The sequence below is a fragment of the Argopecten irradians genome, chromosome 11 (genome assembly GCF_041381155.1).
Source record: "Argopecten irradians isolate NY chromosome 11, Ai_NY, whole genome shotgun sequence".
NCBI lineage: Eukaryota > Metazoa > Mollusca > Bivalvia > Pectinida > Pectinidae > Argopecten > Argopecten irradians.
Genome location: NC_091144.1, coordinates 16,467,092 through 16,482,205, shown reverse-complemented (window position 1 = coordinate 16,482,205; position 15,114 = coordinate 16,467,092). Strand labels below are relative to the sequence as shown.

Genomic DNA, 15,114 nt, shown 5'->3' with positions numbered 1-15,114 from the left:
TGTGTAACAATATCATACAAATCGTCAATTTAGCTTTATCAGATATTATTCGAACGGAATTTATAAAATTGTAGTTGACCAGACGTACCTTCTCTCCGTTTGAATATTTTGTAGTGTCCCTTTACTTTGATTTGAGTTTTCTGTATTTAGGTACCTATCTCCAGATGCCGACGGATTGCTTCCATTAAAGAAAATCTATAATGAAAGTTAAGTTGACATAGCAGATACATGTGGATCATATGCTATCATACAATATACACAAGCTATGACAGTATTATATGTACAGTTTGATTATTTTAAACTACAAAGTGCATGTGTAGGTGTGCACTATCGGTCATGTATTCACTGTATGTGTAGACATGGTAAACTTTTTGACATTTACTGATAGATACTGGGATTATGATGTGTGAAATATATATCAATAATACTAATTTAGCTATGTTTTTGTCATGTATTGTATAACACTTCGACAAATGACTGATTTTACGTGTTGGCTTGTCATAAAATAATATCTACTGAGGACAGATTTGTTATTCATGCAACGACAGAAAAAAGCAATAAAAAGCGTTGCTGTACGACCGTGTTTGTACTTAGGTTTTCTCATGAAAGAACATACCTCGTATCAATTTTTATTGATCGTAACGATCATAATATGTATATGTTTTGTGTTGTCATCGACTTTGTGACATATTTATTTCAAAGGAAGTAGTTAATTATCCAAATGAACAACGCTCAATCATGAAAAAATCCAGTTGTTGATATGGGACAGATATGGCCACAAATCAATTCTGATCTTAATTTGTGTAAAAAGAATTATGACACAACAGAGTATTGAAAGAAGGAGCTGAGTCATAGAGCCTTATATATATCGTTTTCATCTCAGAGGTTATCATTATTATAACTTATTGACAAGATCAAGATCATTGTAGTTCAGGTAAGATATTCCTTATGGTAAATAAGATTTTAATGGTACGGTATTAATTTGGTAACTAATATTATTTCACATAATATGCCGCATGTATATTTCATAACTGGGCGAATATTTAAACATGCCATTTGTTTCTCCAGCAATCTATTGACAACAATTAGGTTTGATCAGTGAAGCTGTAAAAATTATTCCATCAGACAGACAGACATGCCTTACGTATAAACATTTGTTACATTTTTTTCTCAGAATGGAAAATGCTAGTTTTTTATGTCTTGTGTATGTTTAGATAAAAATCTACATGCGAAAATCACTTTACAACTTCTAATAACACTGTTAAAAAGTGATATGATATTGTAGATGTAAATATAATGATTTCTTATACATCTGTAGTACTGCCAAAAATAATTGTCAGCTCTTATTTGTACTTTTATTAAAACCTATGCATTGCAAGTATAGCAATTCCCAAAATGTTACTTTGTGGTTGTGAATAACATATTTAAAACCCTACTTGGTTCGTGTATATGGAAATTATGACACAAATATATTTACTTAAAGAATATCCGACACTATTTATATTTATAATTACATGTTTTAACTTTTAAATATTATATTTTTGTTTACACAACATTTAAGAATATTTCATTGTAGATTTTAAAAAGTTTAAGTGTAATTTATCTAAAAACGCATGCATAATTATGTATCTTAAACATGAATATTAAAATTTATCATCAACATATATATTACGAATTTTAGAGTTTCGTTTCAAATGTATTTTTTAGAAAATGGAGTACCTGATTCTGATCTCGTGTTTGCTTAGCGTTGCTATAGCAACGTACCCGCCCTACAATACTCCCTATATGGGAGGTGGGATGACGAGCAACTATATCAACAGTTATCATCCACGTATCTACTCAGGGAGTTTCCAACCCAGATATAGCTCTCCAGGATACGTAGGGATGCAGTACCCAGTCTATAACAGTATGTCCGGCGGCGCCACCGGCGGAATGTCACTGACCCCTAGGACCTATACAACTACCCGAATCACTGTCTATCCATCAAGTTCTAATATGGGTTTGAACTCATTTAATAGTGGAGGTAACCTCTATAATGGAATATCGGGAACATTTGGCACCGCACCTTATATGGATGGTGGTATATCTGGGATATCTGGAGGATTACCATATATGGCAACTGGATCTCCATATATGGCTCGTGGCTTAACTGGTGGATATCCGTATACAACCGGAGGTATGACCGCAGGATATCCATACATGAATGGTGGCATAGGCACCGGGTCCTCCTACATGACTGGAGGGTATCCTACGTACAACATGGGTGGTGTTGGTGGGTCTTTGTATGGCTCAACTTATCCTTACTCGACAGGAATGAACACAGGACTGAACTACATGCAGATGCCAAACTATGGAGGCTTTAACAGTTTCGGGGGTAGAACTGTTGGCTTCAGACCCATGATTCGTAAGTAAATCAAAGCATTATTTTACACTTTCGATATTTATTAACGACTTAAAAACTATATAACTATTATAAAACGTAATAATATATAAACATTTATTGTTTTATTATACGCAAACATACGCATTTTCGTTTTTCTTATAGAGGCTTTGCATTTTATATAGACAGACCGATGTAGTTTACCATGACTAGCAGAGGTCCGGTACATAACTCTTCGAAATTAAAATGACCTCTTAGCTGTTTTGAATCTCACATGGTACTTTAAAAAAAACTTTAGCTAAAGTTAACTGTTTTTCAAGTAGTTTCTGCTTACTAGTAAACATGACACGTAAATGATAAATACAAATAGTATGTAGTAATACGTTTTGCCTAGATATCACAGGTATCCTGATCACGTCCTTCTAATAATAAATGTTAAAATACCATTTATATGAAATGTCCATTTTTCTAATCATTGTGTTTCCAGTTTGAACAACCTAGTTTCACAATTTGATTTAGATTATAGTTCGTTATACAAGTAATTAAATACGCAAATATTTCTGGGATATAAAATATAACCAGGCATTTAAAGGATATAGCTTTTGATACTTTTGATCATATACATATGTCTAACAGTGTATTTACATACTAATGTATCTTACTTTTTTCATTTTACAGATAGAAAAAAGACAGGAGGAGCATACTGAAGACAAAACACCACGGATACATTATAATTTTGTTTGATCTACATATCTGTATGTACATTCCACTTGTTACAACAGAATCATTAGACGTTGTATGATATAAGAGCAATAAAATTTTTCACTCAGGTGCTATTATCTTTATTAGTTCTATGTTTTATTGTTCATTTTGGTTTGTACTTTTTGCTAGGATTTGTTAAAGTAATGGTCTGTGCATTAAAATCGTATGCATCCTGTGCATTGCATCATTAGTTACCAAAAGAGTATCTTAATTCACCTAATAGTAAATACAATACAATCATCAAGAGTTAGATATGTATGCTACGACTTACTTTACAAAAATATATTACCACAAACCAAGCACAAGTTCAAAATATGAAATATATTTAGTAAGGAGAACGACGATATGCATATAGTTTAAGTGCGCGATAACCCATTTTAAGTTTCAAGTTTAAAGCTGACAGGAAAGTTTTACCATATATTGTCAGCTTTAACGGAAGTGATTACATAGACAATGTATTTTATGGTCATTGCTCTTAATACATTGTTAATAAATTGTAATAAATAGCAAACAGATTCAGAAAAAAAATGTGACGAATAAATGAATGTAGCAAAATATATTTTTTACAAGATTAGCTATATGGATCGATTTAGTGTTTTGTGTACATCCATCGAACAAAGAGGACGAACATTTTTTTATTTGCAGCACAAGGTTCACAGTACTGCACATATTTATGAGAAAGTCAAAAGTTACCTACGGCGTGTATTAAGAAAAGACATTAAGACCTTGTCAACTGTACTTACGTAACTGTCCTGAACAAAAACTAAGTTGTTGACTTATAACTGTGACAATTTTAATTTGTCATTTTCTGTCCAGTTGCTTATTATTTGTATTAAAAAATGAAAAATAATCAAATTTTGAAAAACTCCGGGAAACGATGTATCACCCCTAAAACACCATATGTTTAAAGTAAGAAAAACAATTGCTGAATTGAATGTTTTTGAAAGACATGTGACTTGAATAAATTTAAAAAACGTTTGAGCTTTCTTGAAATGAATTCATACATTTTTTTATCATGCCTTGGCATTTATTAATCAAACTTTATTTAGGAGGTGTCCCAGTTTGGGTACTCAAACCTGCTGAAACACAGGGATGGACCGGGCTCTGTATTTATAAATATATGCACTGCTGACAAGTAAACAAATCATGAAATAAAAATGAAGGCATCTATTTGTGAAATATCAAGAAAAAAAAACTGGATTCAAGCACAAGTAAATAAAAAATACAATTATCTTTAAATGGTGTTCCACTGTGAGTAGCGTCACATTAAATGATTTGTGACTTAGACATTATAACATTAAAAAGACAGATGTAATGTAACGTCTAAATATGGGATCGTATCATTTCTTTTTTTCCAAAATATTTCTTTTTCATATCGTCTCCTCTTGTGGCCTTCAGTTGAGAACTCATTATATGTGTGCAAGGTTCTCTCCCCTGGCTGAGACACACCATTGTATATAAAAGAGACTGTTTCTGAATCTGCTTATCGCTTAGTAAAAAGGAAGTGGGAAGACTGGTTCGCACGTTGTTGTATAATGTGACCAAAGTTGGCGCGCTGTTCTGGAGACAAGTTTCAGCGAGAAATTACTATAAAAAGGACAAGACTTCCACTGTTACAATTAATTACATACATTTGTAAACATACAACAATCTCCCTAAACGCATGGCGTACAAAGGAGACGGTCCCTACATTTTCCTAGATGAAAATGGGATATTAAACCTGATCCACCATCCAAACTATTGCCCCCATGTTATACCGGTAGGTTAGTTTTTTTTTGTTTAACATCCTATTCACAGCTAACACCATTTAAGGACAGTATATGTATGCCATGTGCTGTATGTGGTGCCTCTTTGTATATTTTGGGAGACTGCGGTATGTTCGTATTTATCCTTGTTATAGTGACAACCATTATCTCAATCATCTTACTTGTCTTACTGAAATATATGATAACTGTCAAATCATATGTCTGTCCCAATTATGCTGATCATAAACGAGGAACTGTGTTATTTTATTTTCTTATTTTTACCTGGCGAGCGATGTGTACAAAGTTCCTCTAACTAATAGGTTTACTTTATTAACGGCTCGGTTATATTCTTTGAACTTTGAATCTTCAGGCATCTCTTTGTGTCTATACCAACATCCGTGCTTCAGTTTTAAGGCCTGTATGGTTTGACTATCTACTAATGGCCTTTACATCACTTCTAATTGAACAGGTTCTGGTATATTTCGATCAATAAATGACTTTGATAATTAACTGAATATTTTGTAATTTCATTATTGTTTTCTATCTATCTTAAAATATTATCCTAATCTATTGGTTCGAATTTGATTTTTAAATTATCTTTTCATAATTTGACTTTGTTGCTTTCCTGATCTTATAACCTCTTGCACGTCTTACATCGTAAAACGGGGTGCATTGCATAGCGTGGTATTTTGTCCAAGCCAATTCAGGTTTCAAGGGTTGTATAATATCCTACTTATTTGTACAACCCAAGGGCAATATACTTGGTTCATTTCCGGTTCTTATCCTTGTTGGGCTACTGAATTGAATCCCCGAGTGACTCAATTAATCTTTCTTCCAAATGTGCTCCTCCTCTTGATGGACCCCAGCTTTCCCAGTTTATAATTTTACAATTAAAATTGCCCATTATCAGTATATGTGTTATAGTGTTTTGGTGTGTATTACTCATCGGATTACTCAATGCGATATTATTCTATTATTTTCTGTTTGGACTTATGTATATGCATTCAACGGTTAAAATGCTCCCTTTGTTTAAATTAATTTTAACTCACAAATGTTTATTGAAGTTTTCTCCATTACAAATATCGGTAACATTCAAGTGTTGTGCTGTATAAAGTATGATCCCTCTTTTTCCTTTTCCCCGGTCCAGTTTATCGGGGAATACATCAAATTCATCTAGACTTAGTTCCGACGTATCAATGGTGGCCTCGGTATTGTAGTATAGGCATACTGAAAGCAATGTTTTCTCTATATTCGTGGCTCTCAGCCTCGCAGAAAATCTTTCATTTCACATAAAATGATAGTAGGTACGATTGTGCGAGTTCCTGAATAAAGGCCAGATATGATTTACGGCCTTTATAAATTCTAATCTTTATTGTCCAATTCCTTTCGAACCACAGGATAATCGCGGCCGGTGCCGTTACAAAGAATATTTATGTGGAGATGTTCGAAGAACATATTCGGCAATATGAACTGTATCCAATGAGAAATCTTTCACTTTGTTCACATGTCTTCGTACATTTTGTTAAAACAAAACAACAAATATGGTTACAAGGTTCGAATGTTTATATCATGAAGATAGTAACATTGTAACCCATTCGCCTACAAAATTCGGCAAACAGTCACAAGATGTAATAAAACAAAAAAGTCAAGAACAATTGTATCACCATAATATACAATAACGTACAACACTGTAAACAGTGACGTATTTCACATAGTGAACAGTGATACACAGGAAACAGTGACGTTCTTCACGCTGTAAACGATGTATTCAACACTGTTGGCAGTGACATAAGTTTCCATTGAAAACAGTGTTATATTCAACATTAAAAGGGTAAGATAAAAAGGAAAAAAGACGACCGGAGTCCGTAAGTATTCAACAAACACGTGGTTCTTATTGGTGAAGAGTGATCATATGTTACTGCAACCAATATCAACCATTTCCTCGCTTATATATCCATTCTACCTTGTAAACATCAACATGACACAACGCACAACCAACATACACATGTACGTCCGAATGAATAGTTTTTTGTGTCATTATAACGTATGCCATTCAAAATGTTTAGCACACAGGTTTAGGAGGTTTTTTATTTTAAAAACAAAATAACAGGTTAGCTAGTTTAATGTACGTTTGGCAATGTGTGCTAGGTCATTCTAGTGTTGGCATATCAGGTATTTCACACCTCCCTGTTTTTCATAGCTAGTAAGAAAGCAGCTGTGAATTCACTAGTGTTAATTTATCTCTCTCTCTTTATTCGGCATATTACAGAATTAACCGCACTTGCAATTAAAATTGATTGTGACGTCATTGTTTGTGAGCGCAACGTCACGAATTAAGCTAACAAGATAATGGCGTTACAATGGGCATCTACCCACAAGAGAGATAACTCTGTAATATGCAAAGACGGAAGATATAAATATGATAACCAGAACCGTTTTCTCTTTATCTTTACACTTAGTTAAATGTAATTAAGCTATTTGCATGGCCTATCAAAACGTTTGTTTTTTCACATGCATGGTTATCACTTGGATTTGTTATATCATATAGCGTTAAATGTTTCGTCAAAGTTTTTTTAAGATGAAAGATTTTTTAAAGTTAATTTCATTTAATTTTTCAATTGCTCTCTTTGGTTGTTCGTGTTATCGGAAGCTCGAAATATGGTGCATTTATTTTGAAGTGGGAACATACTGTCATATACACATAAATCACAATAAATGTGGAGAGAAAAGGTGTTTTCTGAAGTTGATCATGATCACCGAATGGAGGCAAGATACAACATAACTGGACAAAAACCGTCCATCATTCACAATTAACCCCAGTGGTTAGTAAAGATCATCATTAAAATATGCAAAGGTAGTTACTTAAATCATCCAAGTCCATTCAGTGGCAAATATACAGGATTGTATAAAAAAGAATTGGGCTTTTTTTCTGACGAAACATTCCATAAGTTTGATTATGTCATACGAATATCTCCTGCGTGTGAACAAAGCATCGCTCAAGTGTTGAATGTCTGAAATGTTCACTCCATAAGAACATTGCTTTTCACTCAGAATATCTCTCCAGATACACATCGTACTCAGCCCGTAACGACAGGCGGCACCTGGTCAGAATTTCAGCCAATTGCAAAAATGTCATTTTAAATAATTAAAGTGTTTAAACGTCTAGAGTACTGTGTCAAATATTGCCATTCCTTTCGTTATATTTTCGTCCTGCAAAATAATAATAAAAAAACAATAAAAAGAAGAAATACAAAAATGGCGTTTGCAATACTTTCTCAATAAGATTTCTTGACTGCTATCTTTTATATTCAAATGATATATATGATAATAGCTTTATGTAGAATGAGCTGAACATTCAATAAAATATTATGACTATCGACCCATGCAGCTGAGCTGTAAACACATGATAGAAACATTACAGAGCAATCGTCACAGTTATGTACATTGCAATTGCAAATTACACAGAGCGAAGTACTTTGGGACGAAAAGAAATGTGATATGTTAAACATACCCGTCGACATGTGTCCATGAACTCTTCTAATGATATGACGCCATCTTTATTTAAATCCATTTTCTGGAAACGTACACAAATCAAATGATCAATAAAATATCATTGTTCTTGTATGGAAATCAAATACAAATTCAACTTATATCAAAATGACAAACCTGCTTAATTTTTTTTATACAATTGGTGATTGTGAAACAATATATTTACTAAAATTGATGTATCGTTTGAAATTAATTTTAGTTAATAGAGAAGAGGTAAATTTTAATGATTCATTTAAGTAAAACTCTTTCTAAATACTGATTTATCGTTTTTCTATTTAGTGTTGTTTGTATCATGATACCTGGAATACACGGTCAACATGTTCCCGCGCTGTTGTCTCGTCCACGGTTGGTTCTGAGAATCTACCCATCATTTCGTATATAGCTGATACTATGTCGTTCATTTCTTCCTTTGTTATGATTCCGTCGCCGTTAATATCATATAGACTAAACGCCCACTGTAGTCTTTCCTGTAGCGTTCCACGAGATAATACTGAAAGTCCCATGACAAATTCCTGAAAATATAAGATTACATTCCTTTTAACTATGAATCATCGGTATACTCGAGTTTCTATCACTGTCGTTATATCCACCCCTCCCTCGACGATGCCACTAAAACACCTGAACACTCTGTATGTGACAGAAGGTGTGACAGGTAGGTTGGCCGTTTGATTTACACCAACAGAATCGAATAACGGTATACCGTTATTGACTGTAATGACTTTGAATTTTTCGTTCTTCTCTGCATAATCCTCCAAGACAGACTTTGAAGGCCTACGATTGGTAAGCTTTTTATTTTTCCCTCTCCTAAAATGCCTTTTAATTCTACTATGACATAGTCCTGGGGCGGATATTATGACAATGATAGTACACCGAAAGATGTATGGATTCCTGTGAAGAAAGATATTTTTTTTGTAAAAGCGTATTTGCCTTTGTCTAATGTCCTGAATAACCAGAACAAAGGAACAAGTTAGTCCCGTCATTTTGTTACAATGAAAAAGTGCATTTTTGTATAGATTCTAATACGAAAGCGTAGCCAAGATCGTAAATATGTAGCTTGGTGTTTTGGAGAAAAAGTGTTATTAACACGTGACATAGCAGCTCGATTTCGGGCATTTCGTTTACTGGCTTTAAATTATTAAGGTTGTTGTGGCACAACATTCTCGGAAGGGTGCAAGATGTACAAACAAGACTTTATCGTGTGCAGATATGTACACACATCGGTGTATGAATAAACTGCGAAGGACAGCGTGTAAACGTTGGTGCATGTCCGTGTCTATGGTGTACTCTTGACGGAGTGACTGACATCTACGATGGACTAACAAACACGTTTGTATACATAACACTAGATGCGGGGGAACGGGTTACAGCATTAATTATTGATGGTGAAAGAACTGTACGTTGATTGGATAATGACAGGAAGGCATTCTTTATTTCGTTTGAGTAAACTGTTTTACCTCGAAGCTAGTAATTACCTATATAGAATGCCAAAAGCGAAGTGGTAATGAAGTTTTAGACATGACAGAGCGTTCGTGTAGGTCGTAGTTGTAGAAATCCATTAGGACAGATCCAGTCGTAAGAGATTTGTTTTGGTTGAATTCAGTAATTTGAAGCCAGAATTGGCCGTTAGCGTGATAGTCGGCAACATGGACAGTTAGTGTTTAACACGTGGTTGTAGTATTATAGAAAAATTGTTGGGAGAGAAGAGAACTAATTGTATCAAAACAAAATGTCCCCATGCACTTAAAGAAATAGTATATCCAACAGATGAATATTAGTACGACTGAAGCAATATAATGCATATATTTATAATGGATAAATTTTTTAAATGCTTTGGTCACTGGTTGAAATAACACTGACTTACTTGTACGTGGCATGAGATTTATAACAAGACTATATGTTATACTGTATATATAAACTTCATTTTGTAATGTGATTGTTAAGATGTTTTTTTTTTATTTTCAACATGCATAATGTATTTCGATTAAGGTCAAATACATTAGTTACCTACATTGCCCTATGTGGATATTGTATATTAACGTATTTTGTACAAAGAATAAATGTGTCTCTATTGAATCAGAAATAAAGGATATGTAGCATGCGATATCTTTGTTCATTTTCCGGATTTTGCACGTAATTGAGAAGCCATTTTCGCTTTTAAAAAATCTGACATGGCAGGCAGCTGAATGACAAGCATGCATGCTATCAGACACGTGTACATTTTCTGCGATTAATAAGGACGTACAAATAATGAACATTGTATTGTATAGTATGCCGGCGGCATACAGAATAAGACTTTAGCTCTAGCTATTTGGTAGATATGTGCTGTAAGGACGTGTTGTCGTCAACGACTATATGTCACCAAGATGGAGTCGTATTATAATGAAATACGAGCCAGATTCGCGCTCGATATCGATTTTACATTGGGATGAGCTCCTACAAGCTGCCGAGATTGCATGTCTAAGGGTTTCATCTCGGGGAAAAAGTAAATTAAAAATATAATTGATTTTTTTCCTTTCTTCTGAAATGGTGACCTGGAATTCTTATCTGTCCGTTGCCTAATGAGGATATTCAACATGGACTGGACTAGTTCGATCCAGACATTATCACGCTACGCTACATTATTGATTTGTAGAATTACTGTGTGTGTATTTCTTAAACAGAATAAGCACCACTTTATAAATATATATAAATGTATTTTTTAGATAAATTTTCGATAATGCTAGTGCTTCATGCTTCAATTATATGAAGGCAATGCAGTTTACATTCGTATAAATTGAAGGTAAAGCAATTGCATTCATCGTTGGGATATTTGTCCTAATAAACTAATATTTCAGTGGTCTTTTAGAGAATTGTAAATGTTCTGATAAGCCGTCTTCAGTTATTTGCGGTACATACATACATTTTTGTTATTGGGAACTAAGAACTTGCTCACATTTTTCATTCTCCGTAATGGGAATAATCTTTAAAGATGCTATACACGATTGTCGCATTTTGACCGAAGGATATAATTGTAAGTTTAAAGATCACATTAGAGCAGCATGGGAATCTCGCTGTGGACTAGGAACTAGCTCAAATGTCTTCATTTTCTAATATGGAAAATTGTCTTTTAAAAACAAAATACAATAGTATTTATAATGTTAAAATACACACTGGAGCAGCATGGAAACCTACATTTCTTTTTGCTTTGAAATAGAAACTAGCTTAAATATTTTTTTCTGTAATGAAAAAATGTTTATAAAAAAACAATCAATAGATAATATTCGCATTTTTACCGACTAGCGGGTACTATGTAATACAATAACAGTGTACGTGTTATGAATATGTTAGCAAAACTGGAATAATCTCTGAATCCTTCAGTCGTAAAGTAGGCCGGGCCTACATAAAGCTGACACGAGAGCAATCTGGAAGCCAAACAACCGTTATATATCATAATCGCAGACAGAATTATAGCCAGCGAATATTGGGACTTGCATCTCGTTAACTTTGGGGGATACCAAGGGAATTTCCTATTTAATATTACCATTTTAAAATTAATTCAATCCTAAAAAAATAGAGTTTTTAAAATTGAAATTGTTGTTTGAAAACAATTAAGAGGCGTTTATTTGTTGCATGTAATTATACCCTGGTGCCCCTTGCTGGTATAACTTTGTCGAACCGACCGTTCAATTACGTGTAATTGTTGTTTATCGACAAATAACACAACTCCATTGCCGTCACCTGATTGCATGGATTTCATTTCCGAAAAGTCATCGAAAAATAATTTCAGATATTGGCAATTTGCCAGATGCATTTATGGACGTATTTATAACTCATATCAACTATCAGATGAAGACTATTAAATAAACACAAATGATGGAGCACTCTTCAGGCTAACGTTTTTGCCTTTTTGTGTGAAGTAATCGGAAATACTCTTAAATCGTCACAATAGTGTTGTATAAATTTTGTTTACATACAAGTAAACGGCAAACTAGGATGTTTCTTTGAATATTGATTAGTCATTGCTGTCTCAATTTCACAAACTATCTCTCTATCGTTATTTAAATATATTTGTTTTTTTTTCTTCTGAATCAATATTTATAATAGCCAATATATTTTATAACAAGACATCATATCATTAATATAACAACATACTTTACTTTCATTCCAATTCATATGAATCTCATACTTTGACGTGTTCAGTGTATCGGATGTCATTGATGAATAGCGAAAGTATACTTCCATTTCGTTTCTCCATTATTTTTCATTAATATAAATTTGCACTGTTTGTATGATTTCAATATTAATAAATTGTAGTTTTGTTGATTTTTTAATGATTACATATAACAGTCATTTTGGGGATCATATACAATTATGGCCCTATGTGGAGGGATACTTTTAGAGTTATTTTCTCGAGGGCGAAGACCGAGAGAAAATAACTCTTTCCAGGGAGACAATTCTAGATGTATCTCGACACAAAGGGATATAATTATTTTATTATACCGAACAGAATTAAAAGAAAAAATATCTGATAAAAGAACTCATGAAGATATTTCCCTACAACATTGCTAAATTTGCCAGGCCGCAACAAATTAAGTAACAGCGTTGTCATTGTTGGTCGACGTTGCAGATGACGTCAACTTCCGGTCACGTGCGGGGCTTCCAAGGGTTATTTCCCTGGGATTATTTCCCTAATTGATTATTTTCCTGGGGTTATTTCCCTCGCCTTCCGATTCCGGGGAAACATCTAACTTATTCAATGTCATGTGATCAATTTTAATCCAATCAGAACATTCTAAGTGAAAGTGAGGTATAATAATAGTCAATATTCACTATCACGATATTTGCACTAAGCACCCCTGCCACCGAATGGTAATTTTTGACGATTAAAACAGGAGCAGATAGATTAGTATTATTTCTGCAGTAATAATTTTCACACTATCACCATCTTTGAAAAGTTTGAGCTCCTTATTTGACTTCTTGGATAAATGTACATGTAATTAAAATAATTGATTGAATCCCGAAAAAAAAATTACGACACTGTGCTCTATATGGAAATTAGACATGTATTTGCACGATCAACATCATTTTTGTCCAGATGAAAAGATGTTGTTTATGCTCTGTCCGTGGTGGGGCATTTTAAATATATATCTAAATACCGTTCTGAATACATTGATCAACAGTTAAAAACAAAATGTAGCATTACCATATTGAGGATTCGGTGTCCATCATATTTCCCCAGTAAAAATATAAATAACTAAGAATCTTGAACTAAAAGAATGATGACAATGGACGTTAGTAACACCAATCATAATCAATATATCATTACTGAAAAACATAATCAAGCTATCGAATTTAATTTTAGGGCTGGAAGACTATAGGAAACTATTCATCTCCGGTGTCATGGCTGTAATCATTGCAGAATATCATTTATTGCCACTGGTTTGATTTATATTGATGATTTATCTCGGTATCATTTCAAAGCATATTTGGCAATGTCGATCGTGTACACACAATATACCTGTTTCTGTTCTTGTAAACCTTGTTCTTCCTATGTCAACATGTCGATTTGCCTGTCTAGGCAATGCATAGGTGATATATCATAGGAAGCAATGCTTTAATTTTACACGGACAGGTGTCATGCCGAAAATCATGCAAATAAATGAATTGTAAACTAATAAAGCAAGTTTAGCCCGTTTTAAAAACAATTTAACAAACAATAAAGGGTTTGGGGTGTTTTCAAATCTCTGTGCTGGTAATGCAAATGATAAGAAGAAACGGAACTATTGGAAATGTTCGAAAATGTAACGCGCTAAAACAAATGCATCATTTAGAAAGCCAGAGAAAGCGTGCCCTAGGGGTTGTTTGCTGTTAAAGATACCGATTGATTTTTCAAAAGTCTTAACGATTACGTGTCCCGGTATAACTACGAAACTAATGAGAAGATGCAAATTAACGGAAAATTGAATATTGCTGCAAAATGTCACTCATTCACGTCACTTTGTTAAAAAAAATAATACAAAATATTCGGTGAAGTACTGTGAAATCGAAATTAATCAATTACTTCATATATCTTCAAATGTTTGTTATTTATCAGCATAACAGGTAAATCTTTTATCAAAAGTTTACCTAACACTTCATCGACAAATATGGACTCTTATCGTATCTTATCTTAGGATAAACACTATTGTATCTTATACCTTCGGAACCTTTAAGTACCCGTCTGGTAAGAGACAGAGCCAGGGGCTTATCTATAATGAATCAGGACAGTAAGCAATTGTGTTAGACATTATTTAGAGATAGTCTCTTCCAGAAAATGTCCATTTTCTCAATTCTATACCCCACGGGACCGGGAAAGGAACGGACATAGGCAGCCTCTGACAATGATTTACATTTACGATTGTCAGGGGATACTTCGGGACAATCAATTTCAACCATTGTTATTGAATAGAAGGGTAAAGGTCACCTATGTCGTTTCTATTTTGAATGATTTCCCAGACGATGTCATTGATGACTTCTACAAAAAATGACTCGTACTCAAAATATGAATTTAGCAGTATTCGATACTGTAAAAGGTTATATGAAAGTGAAGGATTATTAGTTTACTGAAGAGGTAATCTATAAAACAGTATATTTTGTATTTTTATCTTTCGTCTTAATGTTATATATTTCTCGAGCGATAAGAGTTCGTCAATATAATAG

At 33.6% G+C, this 15,114-nt stretch overlaps 2 protein-coding genes across 12 annotated transcripts in view; one reads left to right on the top strand and one right to left on the bottom strand.

Annotated features, from left to right (window-relative positions):
- The first annotated feature begins 1,710 nt into the window (after nucleotides 1-1,710).
- Nucleotides 1,711-4,988, top strand: LOC138334854 (prisilkin-39-like). Its single transcript, XM_069283641.1, has 2 exons — nucleotides 1,711-2,404; nucleotides 3,059-4,988. Exons 1-2 carry the CDS (start codon nucleotides 1,711-1,713, stop codon nucleotides 3,085-3,087), a joined length of 723 nt encoding a protein of 240 aa, XP_069139742.1. The 3' UTR covers nucleotides 3,088-4,988.
- Nucleotides 4,989-6,432: 1,444 nt separating this feature from the next.
- LOC138334853 (Kv channel-interacting protein 4-like) overlaps nucleotides 6,433-15,114 on the bottom strand; it is a 320,280-nt gene continuing 311,598 nt past the window's right edge. For all 11 annotated transcript variants that reach the window (XM_069283628.1, XM_069283634.1, XM_069283631.1 and 8 more), the window contains 3 exons: nucleotides 8,736-8,948; nucleotides 8,399-8,461; nucleotides 6,433-8,097 (listed from right to left, as the gene is read on the bottom strand). In XM_069283628.1, coding sequence (XP_069139729.1) covers nucleotides 8,050-8,097; nucleotides 8,399-8,461; nucleotides 8,736-8,948 — 324 coding nt within the window. In that variant the 3' untranslated portion in view covers nucleotides 6,433-8,049. The remainder of the gene's footprint in view (nucleotides 8,098-8,398; nucleotides 8,462-8,735; nucleotides 8,949-15,114) is intronic.

Bases quoted from the DNA above. Each gene is read 5' to 3' on its own strand.
- LOC138334854 (XM_069283641.1), top strand. From the start codon at position 1,711: ATGGAGTACCTGATTCTGATCTCGTGTTTGCTTAGCGTTGCTATAGCA. The intron at 2,405-3,058 runs GTAAGTAAATCA...TTCATTTTACAG, and splicing joins TGGCTTCAGACCCATGATTC to ATAGAAAAAAGACAGGAGGA.